Below are 18,368 nucleotides of genomic sequence, written 5' to 3'. Positions count from 1 at the left end.
CAGTACATTCCTATTAATCCCGTTAGCCCTTATTTATTTTTCTTTTAAGACTTTTTAAATGTTTATGTTTATTTTTGAGAGAGAGATACAGAGTATGAGTGGGGGAGGGGCAGAGAGAGACACACACAGAAACCCAGTCAGTCTGCAGGCTTTGAGCTGTTAGCACAGAACTCGATGCAGGGCCCAAACACATGAACCCCAAGATCATGACCAGAGCCAAAGTCGATGCTCAACCACCTGGGCCACCAGACGCCCCCCCATTCTCCTCCTTTAGCCCTTTATAAAATTTAGGTGGGTGATGGGGCACCTGGATGGCTCAGTTGGTTAAGCGTCCAACTTCAGCTCAAATCATGATCTCACAGTTTCTGACTTCCAGCCCCACATCGGGCTCTGTGCTGACAGCTCAGAGCCTGGAGCCTGCTTTGGATTCGTGTCTCCCTTTCTCTCTGCCCCTCCCAGATCAAGCTCTGTCTGTCTCTCTCTCTCCTTCAAAAATAAATAAATAAATAAATAAATAAATAAATAAATAAATAAATAAATAAAATTTAGATGGGTGATATTTTATTTTGTTGTTGCTAAGATACTCCAATTTGCTTGGCTTTCAGTTTCATATCTGCCGAACAGCTTTTTAGCAATTTGGGGTGGGCTTTTTTTTTTGGGGGGGGGAGTTTAAGCTATTTTGATCAAATTCCTATTATTTTTCTTTACTACCTTGAACTCTAACCTCCATTTCTCCCAAACAGTGGAAGGGACTGACCTTTAAAAAAAATTTCCTCTGGTTTATTTGGGGAGGAAGAGAGCACTAATCATTTTGTTGTCAAAGAATATTTCTGACACATTCTTACTGTGCGTTTGCTAGTTCATGCCAGAAGAATGCCCAACATGAAATAGATAATTAATCCGGACAGAATCTAGCAAAATTGAAAAGTGAGCGTCCCTGCGGGGAGCTCTTTGTGTCATTCTTTCTGTTCCTGCAGAGAAATCAATGGAGTTTGCATCGGAAGAGACTGTTCTTTATAGCGCAGTATCTCAGGGAAGCTGCGACTTCTCACTGGGGGAAATAAAAGAGAAGCCTAAAACCCCTGGCCATTGAGTAGCGAGTCCCTTGGATGACTCAGAGTCTAGATCAGTCTGTTTGATAAACGCCTCTCTGTTGTGAGTTGTGTGGCTTATGCAATTCTAAGCCCCTTCTGTTTGGATACTACAATGACAGGTCTGCACTCCAGACCGCCCAACTCTTTCTCTGAAATACAGAATAATTTGAAAGGTCTCCGTCTCTCTTCTTTTGGAGACAGCCTGGGGAGGTTAAGGATGGTTAATAGGAGGGCAGTCTGACCACGTCAAGTACAAATATTTTACACTTGCCGAGCCACAGTTTGGGATTTAGATACGGGTTGCTACATTATTTGCCATGAACAGGACAGAAATTGAGCAACTGTAATAGGCAATCATCAGAATTACTGCTCTTTAGATTATAAAGGACTTTTTAAAAAAGCAAGTCAGTATATACTTCACTTATTTTCTATGACACTGCCTTGATAATAAACTAGTCTCAGGCATTAACAGGCTGTAAAATTACTTAAGTAAACCTGTGCTAGTCATTTTCTTATACTTCTAACCTTTAACCCCATATTATTAGGGTAAGAAAGAATGTTATTTTTCTCATTGTTTCTGCTCCATTGATTGTGTCTACTTAAAGTCCCTCTTATCCCTTGTTATTGTTTTTTTGTAACAGAAACATCCTGTTTTATGAATTGTGTGTGCTAAATTAGCTTAAGAGGACTTCAGTGCTCGATGATGACTTCAGTCCTTTAATTGTGAAGGCAGTTTCTTTTACCTTCATTATGAAAAGGGCAAATAAGGCAGTTTTCATTGCCTAAAGGTTTTGCGTGCGTGCGTGCATGTGTGTGTGTGTGTGTGTGTATGTGTGTGTGTAAAGCTTTCCCTCTGTTGGAAGAAAGCATCAGGACAAAAGGAGTAGACTGTTCCCAAGAATTTCTAGAAATAGCTTTTGGAAGTAAAATTAGAAGATAGCTATCTGTTCCTCCGTGAAGAAACAAAGTCATTCTTAATGCACAAGAATTAGAAGCAAGCGCTTTGATTCTTTGGGGAATCGTTAGTTTTTCCTTCAGCTCTAACAGCAGTAACCATCTTTTACAGTGTACAAAGCACGCTTACATACAATTTTCTCAACATTGCCTTTACTGTTAACCTTATACTGTACACAGAGCAGGTGTTGGTAGTATTATTTCCGTTTTGCAGCTGGGGAAACAGAATGAAGGATATTAATGACTTTGCCATAGTCACACAGCTACCAAATGGGAGAGCATGGGGCTTTTGACTTCAATTATGTGCTCTTTCGAGTGGACCACACTCCTCAAGGTTTTCTTAATCTGTGCTGTGTAGTGTTGCTAAGATTCTCATGGAAGAATGACATGTCTCCCTGAGACACAGAGTCAGCAATAAAATAGGCATAATGTAAGCACTTAGAATGGATGTATTCTCCAAAACTCATAGATGAACTAAGCAAGATGCTGGGAGTAATTTGTCTGTAAATATTCATATGCTCTGTGTGCATAATACCTAGGTGTTCCATCTATTTTACTTCATTTATCTATTTTTGTTAGTTGTGCCCTTATTAATGAATGGCGGATTCAGTATTGTAGGCTGATAGTTTCCTCAGCACCTTTAAGATGTTATTGCATGGTCTCTGGTCTTGTTAATGTTGAAGTCTGCTGTTATTCTAAATTGTTCCTCTCTAGATTATCTCTAATAGTCTCTATTTTTTGGTATTCTCTTGTTTTCCCATTTAGCTTTGAAGATTGTCTCTTTGCCTTTAGTGCTAAATAGCCATCTTATAATGTATATGGATGTAAACTTATTTTTCTTTTTCTTGCTGAGGACTCAGAGAATTAATGTCTTTCGTTGACTTTGGGAATTCTTAGCCATGATTTCTTTAAGTAGTTCTTTTTCCCCTCTCTATTCCTATTTTTTTTTTCTTAGCATAATCTTTTTTTTTTTTTTTTTACAAATAGTTTATTGTCAAATTAGTTTCCACATAACACTCAGTGCTCATCCCAATAAGTGTCCTCCTCTATGCCCATCCCCCCTCCCCCCCACATCCATCAGTCCTCAGTTTTCGTCAGCATTCAAGAGTCTCTCATGGTTTGCCTCTCTCCCTTTCCCCCACCATTTCCGCCCTTCTTCTCCCCCTTGTTCCTCCGTCAAGTTCCTCCTAATCCTCCTATACGTGCAAATATATGATATTTGTCCTTCTCTGCCTGACTTATTTCGCTCAGCATAACACCCTCAAGGTCCATCCATGTTGCTACACATGGCCAGATTTCATTGTTTCTCATTGCCATGTAGTCTTCCATGGTATAGATAAACCACATCTTCTTGATCCATTCATCTGTTGATGGACACTTAGGCTCTTTCCATGTTTTAGCTATTGTGGAGAGTGCTGCTATGAACATTGGGGTACATGTGCTATTCCTATTTTTAAGCTTTTATTTTGAAATAACTTTCAGGGGCATCGGGGTGGCGCAGTAGGTTAATACATCCATCTCTTGACTTCCTCTCAGGTCATGATTTCACGGTTCATGAGATCAAGCCCCACACTGGGCTCTGCCAGCACAGAGACTGCTGGGATTCTCTCTCTTCCTCTCTTTCTCTTCCCCTCCCCTGTTCACTCACTCTCCTCTTGGAAGGAAGGAAGGAAGGAAGGAAGGAAGGAAGGAAGGAAGGAAGGAAGGAAGGAAGGAAGGAAGGAAGGAAGGAAGGGAAAGAAAGAAAAAACTTTCGAACTTACATAAAGGTTTCAAAAAATAGTACAGAGAGGTTTACACATAAAATGGAATCATATTTAGCATTTAAAAAACAGGTACTAACACATGCTATGATGTGGATGAACCTTAAAAGCAATATGCTCATTGAAAGAAGCTAATAATGAAAGGCCATATACTGTATGATTCCCTTGATAAAAAAGACCTAGAAAAAGCACACTTATGGAGGTAGAAAGTAGACTTATGATAGTCTAGGTTTGGGAAGACTGGAGGGAAATGAGTAATGAATGATTATGGGGCTCCTTTTGGGATGATGAAGATGTAAAATTATGAGGCTGGTTGCACAAATTTGTGAATATCTTGAAAACCATCAAATTGTACGCTTTTGGTGAATTATATGTGAATTATCTCTCAAGAAAGCTGTTAGGCAAAAAAAGAAAAAAAGAAAGACAGTGCAGAGAGATCTTATATATTTTTTCACTCTGCTTTCCCTAATGTTAACATCTTAACGTTCATTGCTATAGCACAGCTACCAAAACTAAGAAGTTAACATTGCTGTCATGCTATTAACTGAACTACAGACTTTATTCAGGCTTCATCATTTTCCCACTAATGTCCTTTTTCTGTTCCAGGATCCATTCTAGGATCTCACGTTGTGCTTTGATGTCATGTTACCTAGCTCATCCAATCTGTGCCAATTCCACAGTCTCCTCAACGTTCTTGATGCTGACACTTTTTGTTTATTTATTTTTGACAGTGTGTGAGTGGGGGAGGGGCAGAGAGGGAGAGAGAGAAACCCAAACAGTCTTTGTGCTGTCAGCGCAGAGCCCAACGTGGTGCTCCATCTCATGACCTGAGCCGAAATCCACAGTTGGATGCTTAACTGACTGAGTCACCCAGATGCCTGATGTTGACATTTTTGAAGAGTCCTGGTTAGGTATTTTGTAAAATGTCTTTCGATTTGGATGTATATGATCCTTCCTCATGATTAGACTGAGCTTATGCATTTTTTTGGCAAGAATACTCCAGAAGTAGTGTTTCTCACTGTATCATATCAGGAGTACATGGTGTTGGTATGTGTTCTTACTGGAGATATTAACCTTCATCACTCAGTGATGTTAACCTCAATCCCTCAGTTAATGCGATATACCCTTGGTTTTTCCACATCACAGTTACTGGTTTTTTTTTTCTTTTGTAATTAACACATTTCTTGGAGGAGATACTTTGAGACTTTCCAGTTGTCCTGTTTGTCCTCACACTTGTGCCCACTAGTCTTAACATCCACCAGCAGCTCTTGCCTGTGACAGTTATTCCTGTGGTGTTTGTCTAATGGTGATTCCTTCTTTCTTTCACTGCTTCTACATATATTGGAATTGTTCTCTAAGGAAGAGCTGTTCCTTCTTTCTTATTTGCTTATTTGTTTATTTACCTAGCTATGCCTCTGTGGACTTAAGGATATTTATATGGCCATTGGGAGCACTTTGAAATTGGCTCTTATGCCCCTTCAACAAGTTGACATACTTTTTTTTGAACACTGTCCTACTTTTGGCATCATAAGGTGCTTCAGACTTAGGTTATATTTTCCTTAGTCCATTCCTGGAATCAGCCACTTCTCCAAGGGCCATTCTAAAATTAAACTCCTTTAGGAACTCTTGATAAACATAAGAAAGACCACTTCTTTTGATACTACCTGATTTTGAATTCCTTTTTATATTTTGTAACTCTGATCTCTCTGGTCAGTATTTAAGACAACTTCTTATCTGTTGCATTAAAATTTAGTTGATTATGTGTCTCCATTCTGGAAATCAGTTCTTTTCCAAACTTGCCTCTTCTTTTCCAACATGCCATATTTCTTTTCTTTTTTAAGTTTATTACTTATTTTGAGAGACAGAGAGCAGGGGAGGGGCATTGAGAGAGGGAGAGAGAAGGAATGCCAAGCAGGCTCCACGCTGTCGGCACACAGAGCCCATGCAGGGCTCGAACTCATGAACCGTGAGATCGTGACCTGAGCTGAAATCATGAGTTGGATGCTTAACCAACTGAGCCACTCAGACACCCCCATCGTGCTCATATTCTTTTACTGGTAATTAAATTTCTCGTCTGAAATCTTTAATTCTTTCAAGTACTTCTGTATTTCCATTTTGTGGTCTTGGGATTTTTAGCCCTGTTGTGTGTTGTTTTTGTTAGTTCTTTAATGTTGGACCGTATCATTATAGGTTTCGAACTCCTTTGCTAGAGGCATATATTTTATTTCATTTTTCGGTGTGAACCGTTTGGGTTATATGTTAGAGGAATATCCCTTGAAGTGAGCCAGGTGCCCTTACGTCACTGCCATTTATCATGTTAATGTCTCAGCTTGGTGGTTTTCAGTCCAGCCGTTACACTTAGGGTGCAGCCCTTCAAGGGTGCTGGTTTCATGTGAGGGTCTCCGTTCCAACTCCCTGCCATCTAGGCTAAAGGCAATATCTCCTCTTTCCCCGTGGACATTGAAACATGAGCTATTAGGTTATGGAAACTGACAACTTTCTTAGGATACCTCAGAGTAGTTAACTCCCTCCTTGTTTCTGGCCCTGGGTAATTAACACCACCTCCTCCCCCTCCTTTTTTTCCTTTTCAGCTCAGTTGTATATAGCAGAATTTCCTTCATTATCAGTCATTTCAGGGGTGGCCTATCACATTGCTAGAGCCAGAAGTCCATCTGCTTTTTCAAAACAGACAAGTCATTGGGTAATGAATAGTAGAGGCAGAACAAGCCAGTAAACGCCAGGATCTGGAGCCTGACTAATCTGATGTAATTTGACAGATTGTACAAGTCAAGTTGGTAGTGGATCAGATCCACGGGGTTCCAGGAGCTGGACATAGCAAGGTGGTGGCAGATTACATCCAAGGGCCAGAACATCTCTGAGATGTGGTGTCAAGAACAGCCCAGCATTGGGAAGCTCAGAGAAGGCAGCCTTCCATACTAGATAGAGGCTTCCCCGTTTCTGATTATGTATGGGAGCAAGCAGGATTTACAAGTATTCCCTGCAGGTATCCCTTGCTTATGTTTAAGGCCACCATTCATGGCTGGGGCTCTGAAATATTTTTCATATGTATAGTACCATTTCAGGCATTCGCTTCCAAACTTTCTACGCAGAAGACTTTTTTAAAAAAAAGTTCTGTGAACCCTTGAAAATCCTGGAGGACGTAGCCTTCCTCCCTACCCACCACCCGTGGAAAGGGCAAGGCCCTTTTTGTACTTCTGTAATTGGTGGCCAGACATCTTCTCTGCTGATGTGCAAAGTGCCTCAGAACCTCTATGTGGCCATACTTCCTCATGGTATTTTGATTTGTAGGAATAATTCAAATGACAAAGCTATTGCCGACCAACCTCACATCTGGGTTATAGTACTTTTCTTTCCTCTTGCTTGCAGGATATTCCTCTCTGGAGGTCTTTCCATCAACTCACAGTAAATAAACATCCCTCAGATGGAACTCCTCATCTCCACCCCCATCTCCTACAACTGTGCTGCTACATCCAGTTTTCCCTCCTTTTGTAATGTTGCTTTGTATTCATTCGGGTCTTTAGGTGCAAAACCTGTCACCTCCCAATTCATTCTCCATGAATTTTTAATTCTTTTAATTCTTTTATTCTCCATCTCAAATTTAGTATTCCTCAGGTTCCGGTACCGGAGTAGTTGATAAGTACTGATAATCTCTTATATACTTATTACCATGTGAGGTAAGTGGGGCAGGAGAGTCAAAAGACACGATCATTGTCTTCAAAGAACTTAATATCTACTTGAGGAGACAACTTACATTCACAAAAATAGTGAATAATACTAGACAGTATGTAATTAAATGCTAAATTGGGTGGTACAGAGTTTTAAGAGTTAGAAGGTGGAGGAAAGAGTGGGATAAAAGGAGGGCTTGAATTGTAAGAAAACTTAATTGCAGAATTGGGCTCTGAACTGGCTCTTGAAACAACCTCCATTGGAACCAGATAGGCTTTTAAAGTAGAGAAAAGGCACAGACAGTAAGTACGCTGAGCTGGAGGTTTTTGGGAAACATTTGAGGCTCTGTGTGTGATGGGGGCCAGTGAGAAATAGGAAGTCATTTGATTGGGGGATTGCTTTGACTTTGGCTATGAGACTACCAGAAGAATCTTTCAGAAGTAGCATTTCAGCTTTTTCTGGGGGTGGGGAGTGGGGTGGGAAAGGGAGGGGGAGAGAGTATCTTTAGCAGGCTCCATGTTCAGTGCAGAGCGTGATGTGGGGCTTGATTCCAGGACCCTGGGCTCGATCCCATGACCCTGGGATCATGCCCTGAGCCGAAATCAAGAGTCGGACATTCAGCCAACTGAGCCACTCAGGTGTCCTTCACATTTTAATTTTGATTGTTCCCCAACTCAGAAATGCCTGGAGGATTCCTTTTCTTTTTTGACTCTGATTGAAACTGCTTTGGTATCCTAGGGACTCTGTGATGTGCCAGGCTTTCCTCTGGTACTTTGTGCACTGGTTTTGTGTTTTGTGTTCTGACTTAATGCTTTCCATTTCCTCCTGGAGTGTCTTCCTGATTTCTGTCCCTTCCTTCCTCAAGTCCCATCTCAAGGCTTTCTGGCTCTCGATGTTCTCTCTGATGACCCCTACCCCCAGAACAGGCTCTACTCCCTGGCTCCTCCTGAAACTTTTCCATTGAAGGCAGTTTAAGTTCTAATCGTACACCTTTTGTTTCCTGATAATTTAGAATGGCATACATTTCTCTTCCTTTTCAATAGGTGCTCAGTTCTTTGAAATGTTAGCTTATGTTTTGTATTCCATTGTTCCTCTTAGTACTTTACACTTCTCTGGGTATATACTCAATGTTGAATTGATAGCTTTTAAAGATTTGGTTTGTTTGTTTCTTTTCATTGCAAATACTGATGATCTGTGGCATTGGAGCTTTGTATAAATGTGCCTTCTGACATGCCTGGCATGTGGTGCCACCCTTAGTAAATGTTTTGTTTGTTTGCTTTTTAGTGTTTGTTTATTTTTGAGAGAGAGAGAGAGCCTGTGCACACATAAGCAGGGGAGGGACAGAGAGAGAGGATTTCAAGCAGACTCTGCATGGTCAGTGCAGAGCCCAGTGTGGGGCTCGAACTCATGAACTTTGAGATCATGAACTGATGCTCAGCCAACTGAGCCACACAGGTGCCCCCTCAGTAAATGTTAATGGGTTCCATTTGTAGTGGATCCCAAGCCAAAGACCATTTTTTCTGCTGTTTCATGGAAAGAAGAAAATAAGAGCAAAAGCACCAAATCCTGTTGTTCTGAGATACTCTTTTTGCCACCTCCTCTTTATGCCTCTCCTTAATCTGTGTCCTTAAGTATATATTCTTCATTTATCTTTGACACCTTTTCACTTACTACCTTACATAGTTTTTCTTAAATAATTTAATGTTTCTAGATGGAGATAAATTGTGTGTGTTAATTGAAGCTTAAGAGAAGAGATGGGAGTATTTGAGAAAGATTAATCCTTGTTAAACTCTAATTGATCTATGTTGGCACTCTTCCTGCCTGAGTTTTCAAATTTTAATAAAATATCTGCAAGTGAAGAAATCATCTGTTGTACTTGGAATTGAACTTAAGAAGACATTTGAATATCCAGAAAGCCAGATATTGAAATGAATTAAGAACACTTGATTTAGGGGCGCCTGGGTGGCTTAGTCGGTTAAGCGTCCTACTTTCGCTTAGGTCATGATCTCACGGTTCGTGGGTTCGAGCCCCGCGTCGGGCTCTGTGCTAACTGCCAGCTCAGAGCCTGGAGCCTATTTCAGAGTCTGTGTCTCCCTCTCTCTCTGACCCTCCCCTGCTCACGCTGTCTCTCTCTCTCTCCTAGAAGTAAATAAAAATATTTAAAAAAAAAAAAAAAAACACTTGATTTAGAAAATTGGATCAAGTTAAAAGCAACATTTTTGTTGGGTTGTGGTGTTTTGTTTGTTTGTTCATTCATTTGTTTGTTTGTTTATGGTAAAGAGACTTCACGCCCAGCTCAGAGCCCATCTCAGGGCTTGAAACTCACAGCCCTGAGATAAGACCAGAGCTGAGATCAATAGTCAGACACTTAACTGACTGAGCCCCCCAGGCATCCCAGAGCTGTAGTTTTATGATTTAAAAGTCTCTTAAAAAATCTGAAGAGACTTTGAAAACAAAGTTTTAAAGTAATTTATCTACCTATCTATCAATCCATTTATATATATATTTTAAAGTAGGCTCTGTGCCCAGCATGGGGCTTGAACTTAGGACCCTGTGATCAAGAGTTGTTTGCTCTACTGACTGAGCTAGCTAGGAACCCCAATTATTATTTTAAAGTTTCTTTATTTGAGAGACAGACAGAGAGAGAGAGAGCGCGCGCGAGCAAGCAGGGGAGGGGCAGAGAGAGTGAAGGAGAGAGGGAGATGCCCAAACAGGTTCTGCACTGACATGGGGGGCTTGAACTCACAAACTGGGAGATCATGACCTGAGCTGAAATCAAGAGTCAGACACTTAACCGACTGAGCCACCCAGGCAACCCCCCAATTATTATTTTAAATAATACACTTATTCCCCAGACTCCTTTAAATGTTTACAAGATGATTTGAGTGTGTTTAACTTATATAAACTAACATCTCAATTTTCTGAGTGGTGATACAGTTTCAGTAGGACTGAAAAACTATAAAAACTGTGGATACCTGTCCTTAAAAATGTTCTAACATTTTAAGGGTTATCTTATCCTTCTTTGTTTCGGGCACTGATTCTTCAACAATGTATGTGGCTAATCTAATGTGTGTGTGTGTGTGTGTGTGTGTGTGTGTGTGTGTGTGTGTGTGTGTGTGTGTGTGTGTGTATGTGTGTGTGTATGCATGTGCACGCACGAATGAGTTTTCTTTCCTTGATTAACCAAAATACAGTAGTAAAGAAGCAGTCATGTGACTCAGGCCACTGCATCTTTAACAGTTGATTACATGGGTGTAAATAAGTTCTTTGGAGGAGTGCTACCTTACCAAATCTTAACTTCTGGGACTGCTCTTGTTCTTTTCTAGCTTCCCTATAATAAAGTGACTCCTCTTTACTACTGACCTCCTCTCAGTTGGGATTTTTCTGGGCGTTGACTTTTTCCTTTGCTTCCCAGGTTGTTTGTATTCGCTCCACGTGGAACGCGCTGTCCCCAAAGCTCAGCTGTGACACGAGACCTCTCATTTTGAAGACCCTCAGTGAACTCTTTTCTCTGGTTCCTTCTCTGACAGTCAATACAGCTGAATACGAGGTATGCATTTGGAGCTCAAGACGTTACCTGTTTTTACATTGGAAAGACATGGGCTTTATAATAACTTCTGGAAGAAGATATTATGAATATCTTCTTCATAATCTTGGCCAAAAATCCTTTACCATATTTTGTTCTAAGAACATGATATCTTCATCCATCTTATCAATTCTGTATTTTTTAAAATATTTATTTTTTTGAGAGAGAGAGAGGGAAAGAGGGAGAGAGAGAGATCATAAGTGGGGGAGGGACAGAGAGAGATGGAGACACAGAATCTGAAGCAGGCTCCAGGCTCTGAGCTTTTAGCACAGAGCCCAAACACGGGGCTCAAACTGTGAGGTCATGACCTGAGCCAAAGTTGGTCGCTTAACCCACTGAGCTACCCAGGTGCCCCTCAATTCAATTTTTAAGGCTTTTTAACATAAAGGATACCAAGTTTTTATTGGGAGAATATAGTCAAAAATTTTTAAAGTATGTTAAAAACAGTGTTTCTACAGTAATAGAATTCTCGAGACGAAAAGTTTAAATTCATTCTGTTGGTGTTTTTAGTTGTAAAAAATGTCACAAAGACTTTAATAAGGCAGAGCAAAACCTCCCATAGTATGGACATATTGTCATTTGTGTTTTGCTTCTACAATTGTCACGAAGATTCAATTTTTACACATTAGTTCACATTTCGCAAGAAGATCTATACAATGAGGATGATGGAAAAATCAATCTGTCTTAGGAGAGGAAAATAATTTTACGAACTACTCCGTATTTGTCATTGTAGTGACCCGAAACACTTGGCAGAAGGTGTTTTACTAGAAGATTTATATATTCTGCTTAACATTTTCTGTATTATCTCTTCCTGAAATGAGTGAAATGGAGAGTGACGAATTCATTTATGTCTCGACTTTTATAGCCATATTCCCGCGCATGCTCATCTTTTCTCGTTTTCCATTAAAGAGCACCCATTGATTTTCACATGAAGTCTTTGTGAACTTTTAGTTTGAGTCCTTCACAGACTTCGATAAACTACCTCCCCCAATAATAGTCTCTTAAATGCTTTAGATTATGTGATAAAGCAGGATTATAAGATAATACTTCTTCTAAGCATTCTTAATGCTGCACAGTGAATAAAATCTAATTTGTCCTTCCTGAGGATACAATACCTCCTATAGTGCCTAGCACCTAACGTATATTCAGTAAATAGTTAATGAATGATTGAACCAATATAGGGTACTTACTTCAGTTTATTCTCACATTTGGGTTTTTGTTTTAGGGGATTAAAAAAAGAATCAATTCGAGACTAGATCTAGAGTATGGAGTTCACCAACCGTCTTTTCTATGGTGACTATTATACATGCACTTAACATTGTCAGAAAGTCTGTTGGGCTACTGATAAGGAGCTAAGACTAAAAGCCAAAGTAAGGACATATTGTGTATATTTATTTTCTGTTTTCAAGGACTGAACTCATAGATGTTTGTCTTGCTTGTACTTGGAATCATTCAGATTTTATTACAGGTTAATTTATGAACTGGTTTTGGTGTTGGTTTCTTCTCTTTGCTTACCAATGGCTGTCAGTTTTCTTTTGGGAAGGGGGACTTCATTTTTTTTTTCTTTTCCAAATTTACATTCTTTTACACTGGTGTCTTATTTTGGTTTATCTTCAGGCTTAATGAGGTTCCTCTGTTGCTCAGATAGACTGCTTTGAGGCCATTCCATCCACCAGTTTCCTCCCAGTAAGAGAGAGCCCTTCAGTTACCATATCCACTGGGAAGCAGAACTAAAGACATGTAGAAAGAGACCTCTGTCCACCTGTCTCAGTCTATCTGTCTTGCTCTCTCTCTGTCTCTCCCTGCCCCTCTTTTTCCCCATCTCCTCCTCTCTCACTCTTCATGGCCTTCCTTTCTCCCTCCCTCCTTTCCTGTCTCCCTATGAGTATTTACATAACGTGTTCTCTATTAACTGCTTAGAGTTTGGATATAATTTTCCCAAAGCATTTCTTAGGTCCTTGCTCTTTCCAGTCACCACAGTGTCTTGTGTTTGCCAAAAATAGAGTCCAACCCCTCTTTACCTAAGCAGGAAGACCCTAGTCAGGTCTTTTAGAATCTGGCCTCGCTCTACTTTTCCGCCCCCTGCACTTCAGGAAAATCAAACCACTGGTGATGTTTTTTTCTGCCTCCAGAGTTTTCTGTTTCTTTTCCTTTGTGCACATTGTTTTCTCTGTCAGAAATGTGGTTTTTTTTTCATCTCTAAATTAAAATCTATTTTAGACAAATACTTGGGTTTAATTCATCTTGTTCTTTCAGAATTTTTGTGCAAGTAGGAGTCTGTTGCCAGAGACCTGATTCTTTATCTTTACTGTTTTTTATACTGTTCTAAGAACATTTCTTTTTTAAAAAGTGTTTATTTATTTTGAGAGGTGGGGGGAGACAGCATGAGCAGGGGAGAAGCAGAGAGAGAGGGAGACACAGAATCCCAAGCAGGTTCCAGGCTCTAAGCTGTCAGCACAGAGCCCAATGCAGGGCTTGAACTCACAAACCACAAAATCATGACCTGAGCTAAAGCCGGGACCTCAACCAACTGAGCCACCCAGGTGCCCTTGAGAACATTTATTTCTATTTAATACTACAGATATATGTGTTTTTACATATATTATTTTTCCCATTAAAATAAAATCTTGTTGAAAATAGATACCATGTTTCCGTTAGTGTATTTTCTCAATTGCTTTCCAAAGTGCCTGTACATCCATTCATTGACTCAGGATATATTTATTAAAGCTATACTAGGCTTTAGAGACACTAATACATATTTTAGATATTCTTTTTAAGTACTTATTATATTCCTGACACCTTTCTCATTAATTTATACCAATTCAGTATAATGTCTCACAGGAAGGTATTGTTTTTCATTTTACAGCCAAAGTATCTGAGATTTCTTATTAAGAGGTTCGTCCATTCATTAAATGTTTGTTGAGTACCTGCTACATGCCAGACAAGTAACTTGAACAACGTTGTCATTTCTAAATGAAAGCTAATGTCTAAACCTATGATTTTTAGCTCCATAGCGTGTATTTTCCCATTATACCATGTTGTCAGTCCTTGCCTTCCTTTTTTTTTTTTTTTAAATGTTTATTTATTTTTGAGAGAGACAGAGAGAGAGGGAAACAGAGGATCTGAAGTGGGCTATGTGCTGGCAGCAGAGAGCCCGATGTGGGGCTCAGACTCACAAACTCTGAGATCATGACTTGAGGTGAAATCATGCTTAACCCATTGAGCCACCCAGGCGCCCTGGTCCTTGCCTTCCAAAAGCTCAAAGGTTCACGAAAGAGGTAGTAAACATAAGCAACAATAATTATAATAACATTTTTTAAACTGTTAATTTATTTTTAATTTACATCCAAGTTTGTTAGCGTATAGTGCAATGATGATTTCAGGAGTAGAGTCCAGTGATTCATCCCCTACCTATAACACCCAGTGCTCATCCCGACAAATGTCTTCCTTAATGCCTCTTGCCCATTTAGCCCATCCCTCCCGCAGTCCCTCCAGCAACCTTCAGTTTGTTCTCTGTACTTAAGAGTCTCATATGTTTTGTCCTCCTCCTTGTTTTTATATTGTTTTGCTTCACTTCCATCATGTTCATCTGTTTCATATGGTATTTGTCTTTCCCTGACTAATTTTGTTTAGCATAATACCCTCGAGTTCCATCCATGTAGTTGTAAATGGCAAGATTCCATTCTTTTTGATTGCCGAGTAATACTCCATTGTATCTATATACCACATCTTCTGTATCCATTCATCCGTCGATGGACATTTGGGCTCTTTACACACTTTGGCTATTGTTAATAGCACTCTATAAACATCGGGGTGCATGTGCGCCTTTGAAAGAGCACACTCATATCTCTTGGATAAATACCTAGTAGTTCAGTTGCTGTTTTTAATTTTTTGAGGACCTTCCATACTGTTTTCCAGAGTGGCTGCGCCAGTTTGCATTCCCACCAGCAGTGCAAGAGAGATCCTCTTTCTCTGCATCCTCGCCAACATCTGTTGTTGCCTGAGTTGTTAATGTTAGTCATTCTGACAGGTGTGAGGTGGTATCTCATTGTGGTTTTAATTTGTGTTTCCCTGATGATGAGTGATGTTGAGCATCTTCTCATATGTCTGTTAGCCATCAGATGTCTTCTTTGGAGAAGTGTTTATTCATGTCTTTGGCCATTTCTTCATTGGATTATTTGTTTTTTTGGGTGTTGAGTTTGATAAGTTCTTTGTAGATTTTGGATATTAACCCTTTATCTGATATGTCATTTGTAAACATCTCTCTGTTGGTGAGGATCCTCTGTTGGTTGCCTTTTAGTGCCTTTTAGTTTTGCTGATTGTTTCCTTTGCTGTGCAGAAGCTTTTTATTTTGATGAGGTTCATTTTTGCTTTGGTTTCCCTTGCCTCTGGAGACGTGTTTAGTAAGAAGTTGCTGCGGCTGAAGTCAAAGAGGTTTTTGCCTGCTTTCTCCTCTAGGATTTTGATGGCTTCCTGTGTTACGTTTAGGTCTTTCATCCATTTTCAGTTTATTTTTGTGTATACTGTAAGAAAGCGGTCCAGGTTCATTTTTTCACATGTGTCACTGTCTAGTTTTCCCAGAACTATTTGCTGAAGAGACTGTCTTTTATTCCATTGGATACTCTTTCCTGCTTTGTCAAAGATTAGTTAACCATATGTTTGTAGGTCCATTTCTGGGTCTGTTCTGTTCCATTATTCTGAGTGTCTGTTTTTGTGCCAAATATAATAACAGTTGATGGGTGAATACACTAAATCAAAGGGCTATGATAGTATAGTGTGGAAGTGACCAGCATTCTAGGAGGAATTAAAAGAAACCTTATTTAGTTGGTGCTATAAGACTAGGTTCTTGTAGAATTTTTTTTAAAAAAATGTTGCTTCATATTGAAGTCTAAGAAATAGAATATACAAAGACAAGGAGGAATAGAAGAACCTTCTATGATTTATAAGGGCAAGAAATTAGATGTGATTGAAATGAAGAAGACCTTGAGCCTTGGCAAGTAAATGGGTTTTTAAGCTCAATTGCTTATTAAATATTTGGCATTTGAGGAACTGGGCTCTCTGGTCTAGGCTTTGGAAATGGAAAAAGTCGGTCACTGCCGTAAGGAGTGTACATCTACTAGGGAGTAAACCGTATACACAGAAAGAGAGGAGTGATGTTCGTACTAAGTAGGACTTGAGAGGTCAGCAAAAAATGGTTAGGTTTCTAACTTTAGTAATACTAACATCTCATTGTGTTTAAAATGTCCATATGTTTCCCATGATGAGTCTCTTTCTGAGTATTTTCGTTTTATAAATGATGGGTAAATACAGATTAAGTCAGTCACTAGCAATATACTTGTGAAAGTGGTTCAGTTTGCACTATTTGCTACTATATATTGTTCTCAGTTTTCTCTTCCACTTAAAAATGTAATGTTTATTGATTTTTCAGAATTTTAAAGTCCAAGTCCTCAGCTTCCTCTGGACCCATACTCAAAACAAGGTACTATCACAAGGGTGTCTGAAACACAACCTAGGTGGGAAAGAACCATGAAACCAGATGCTTTGAATAAACAAACGTAACCCCACTTGAAATGATGGCTTTTTGTTCTTAAAACAATTCTGACATTAGTAAGTTTAGGTTTTAGACATTCTTTTCTATTTTTTTTAATAATTTACTTATTTTGAGAGAGAGAGAGAGCATGAGCAGTGGAGGGGCAGAGAGAGAGAATTCCAAGCAGGCTTCCACACTGCCGGTATGGAGCCCAATGTGGCACTCAAACTCACGAACTGTGAGATTGTGGCCTGAGCCGAAACCAAGAATCGGACACCTAACCGACTGAGCCACCCAGGCGCCCCTAGAAATTCTTTTCAGTTTGTGCCCATTAATACATGTCTGTCATCAGATGCACTTGTTACCTTGTGAAGCTGCAAGATGTGAAGAGAGACTGGTGCCATGTGTCATTTTATTAATCGGCCCTTTCCTGCTTTGCCCGTCCCTCAACAAGCGTATCAAACAAACAAAAGTCCAGATGATGTTCTAGATGTCATTTCCAGTCAAGGAGAACAAAGAAGAGGGTGTCTGTTGGTGATGTTAGACTAGACTCATGAGTGTGTGAGCTTAGATCCCAAGGGCTAACTTTTTAGTAGCTGGAGAATCAGAACGTAATTCCAACCGATCAGACTCTAAATCCATATACTACTTCCCGTAAACCACACCACCTCATGAAGACCTGAGCTATTTTGACTTAATTTATGTTCAGTGTCCAAACTAGGATGAAAATACAGCGCTTCTGATCTCTCTACCGAGTGCTGACTTCTCTCCTTTTTTAGTCAGAACATAGTAAGCAAGGCTTGAATATAATTTCCAGAGCCCTGACTATCGCACTTTGAAATTGGTGTGGGAACTTTGTTCTTCCTGCAGAGGCGCTGTGTAATATATATTGTTTATTTTGTTTGTCTTCCTGGTACCCCGTCTAGGAATCAGTCGTAGCAAACGCTGCCTATAAATCTCTGTCACATTTTAGTGCAGGAGAGCACACCATTCTTCACCTGCCTGAAGAGGTAAGCCTTTCTGCTTTCTCAGTGGTATCTCTTCACTGCTGGGTTTTCTAAATTTATTTGTATATATTTCCTCTCTTAGAAGATTTTTATCTAATGGATGTGTACATAACTCTAGATATGTTGTCTATAAAACATGAGAACTTATATTTATTAATTTGTCTGATCTGTAAAAGACTGTAGAGGTCTTAGACCCCACAGATTATGAATTTAAATCTCTTTGAGGCAGGTGCAAGAGACCTGTGGTACAGACAAAGGCTCTGTAGGTGACTGCATGCCTGTGCCCGTGGCTTACTCTGGAAGATCTTTGTCACCATAGGAACCATTTTGCCCAGTTAGTGCTCCATCTTGGACTTCAAATCCAAGCATGGCCTGCATAGACTAAGGTTTATGCAGCCCGTGCAGCCAAAGACCCTTATTTGTGATACAGAATTGAGATGCCATGTGAAAAAAATCTGTCATTTTAATTAATTTAGTGTGAAATGATATATAGCTTAATCCCGGAGAACTGGATGAAGAAAGGATCACTCCTCTAAGAGTTAACACATTGTGTGACATTATCTTAATTTATATATATATACACAATATAATATATACTATATAATATGTAAATACTATAATGTACATATGTATATATGTAAATATAATATGTACATATTATATATTATAATACTATATATATTTTTTAATTTTTTTGAAGCTTTATGCTTAATCTGGTGCTTGAACTTAATGACCCCGAGACCAAGA

At 39.5% G+C, this 18,368-nt stretch overlaps 1 protein-coding gene across 3 annotated transcripts in view; it reads left to right on the top strand.

The window, feature by feature from the left end:
• The window catches only part of FOCAD (focadhesin), a 387,127-nt gene that overhangs the window by 244,874 nt on the left and 123,885 nt on the right, over positions 1-18,368 (top strand). For all 3 annotated transcript variants that reach the window (XM_039244410.1, XM_039244408.1, XM_039244409.1), the window contains exons 16-18: positions 10,914-11,048; positions 16,513-16,563; positions 17,541-17,624. In XM_039244410.1, coding sequence (XP_039100341.1) covers positions 10,914-11,048; positions 16,513-16,563; positions 17,541-17,624 — 270 coding nt within the window. The remainder of the gene's footprint in view (positions 1-10,913; positions 11,049-16,512; positions 16,564-17,540; positions 17,625-18,368) is intronic.

Source organism: Hyaena hyaena, unplaced genomic scaffold (genome assembly GCF_003009895.1).
Source record: "Hyaena hyaena isolate Hyena2069 unplaced genomic scaffold, ASM300989v1 scaffold_240, whole genome shotgun sequence".
In the NCBI taxonomy this organism is placed as follows: domain Eukaryota; kingdom Metazoa; phylum Chordata; class Mammalia; order Carnivora; family Hyaenidae; genus Hyaena; species Hyaena hyaena.
Note: the sequence above shows the minus strand (reverse complement) of the source record. Positions and strands in the feature narration are given on the sequence as shown.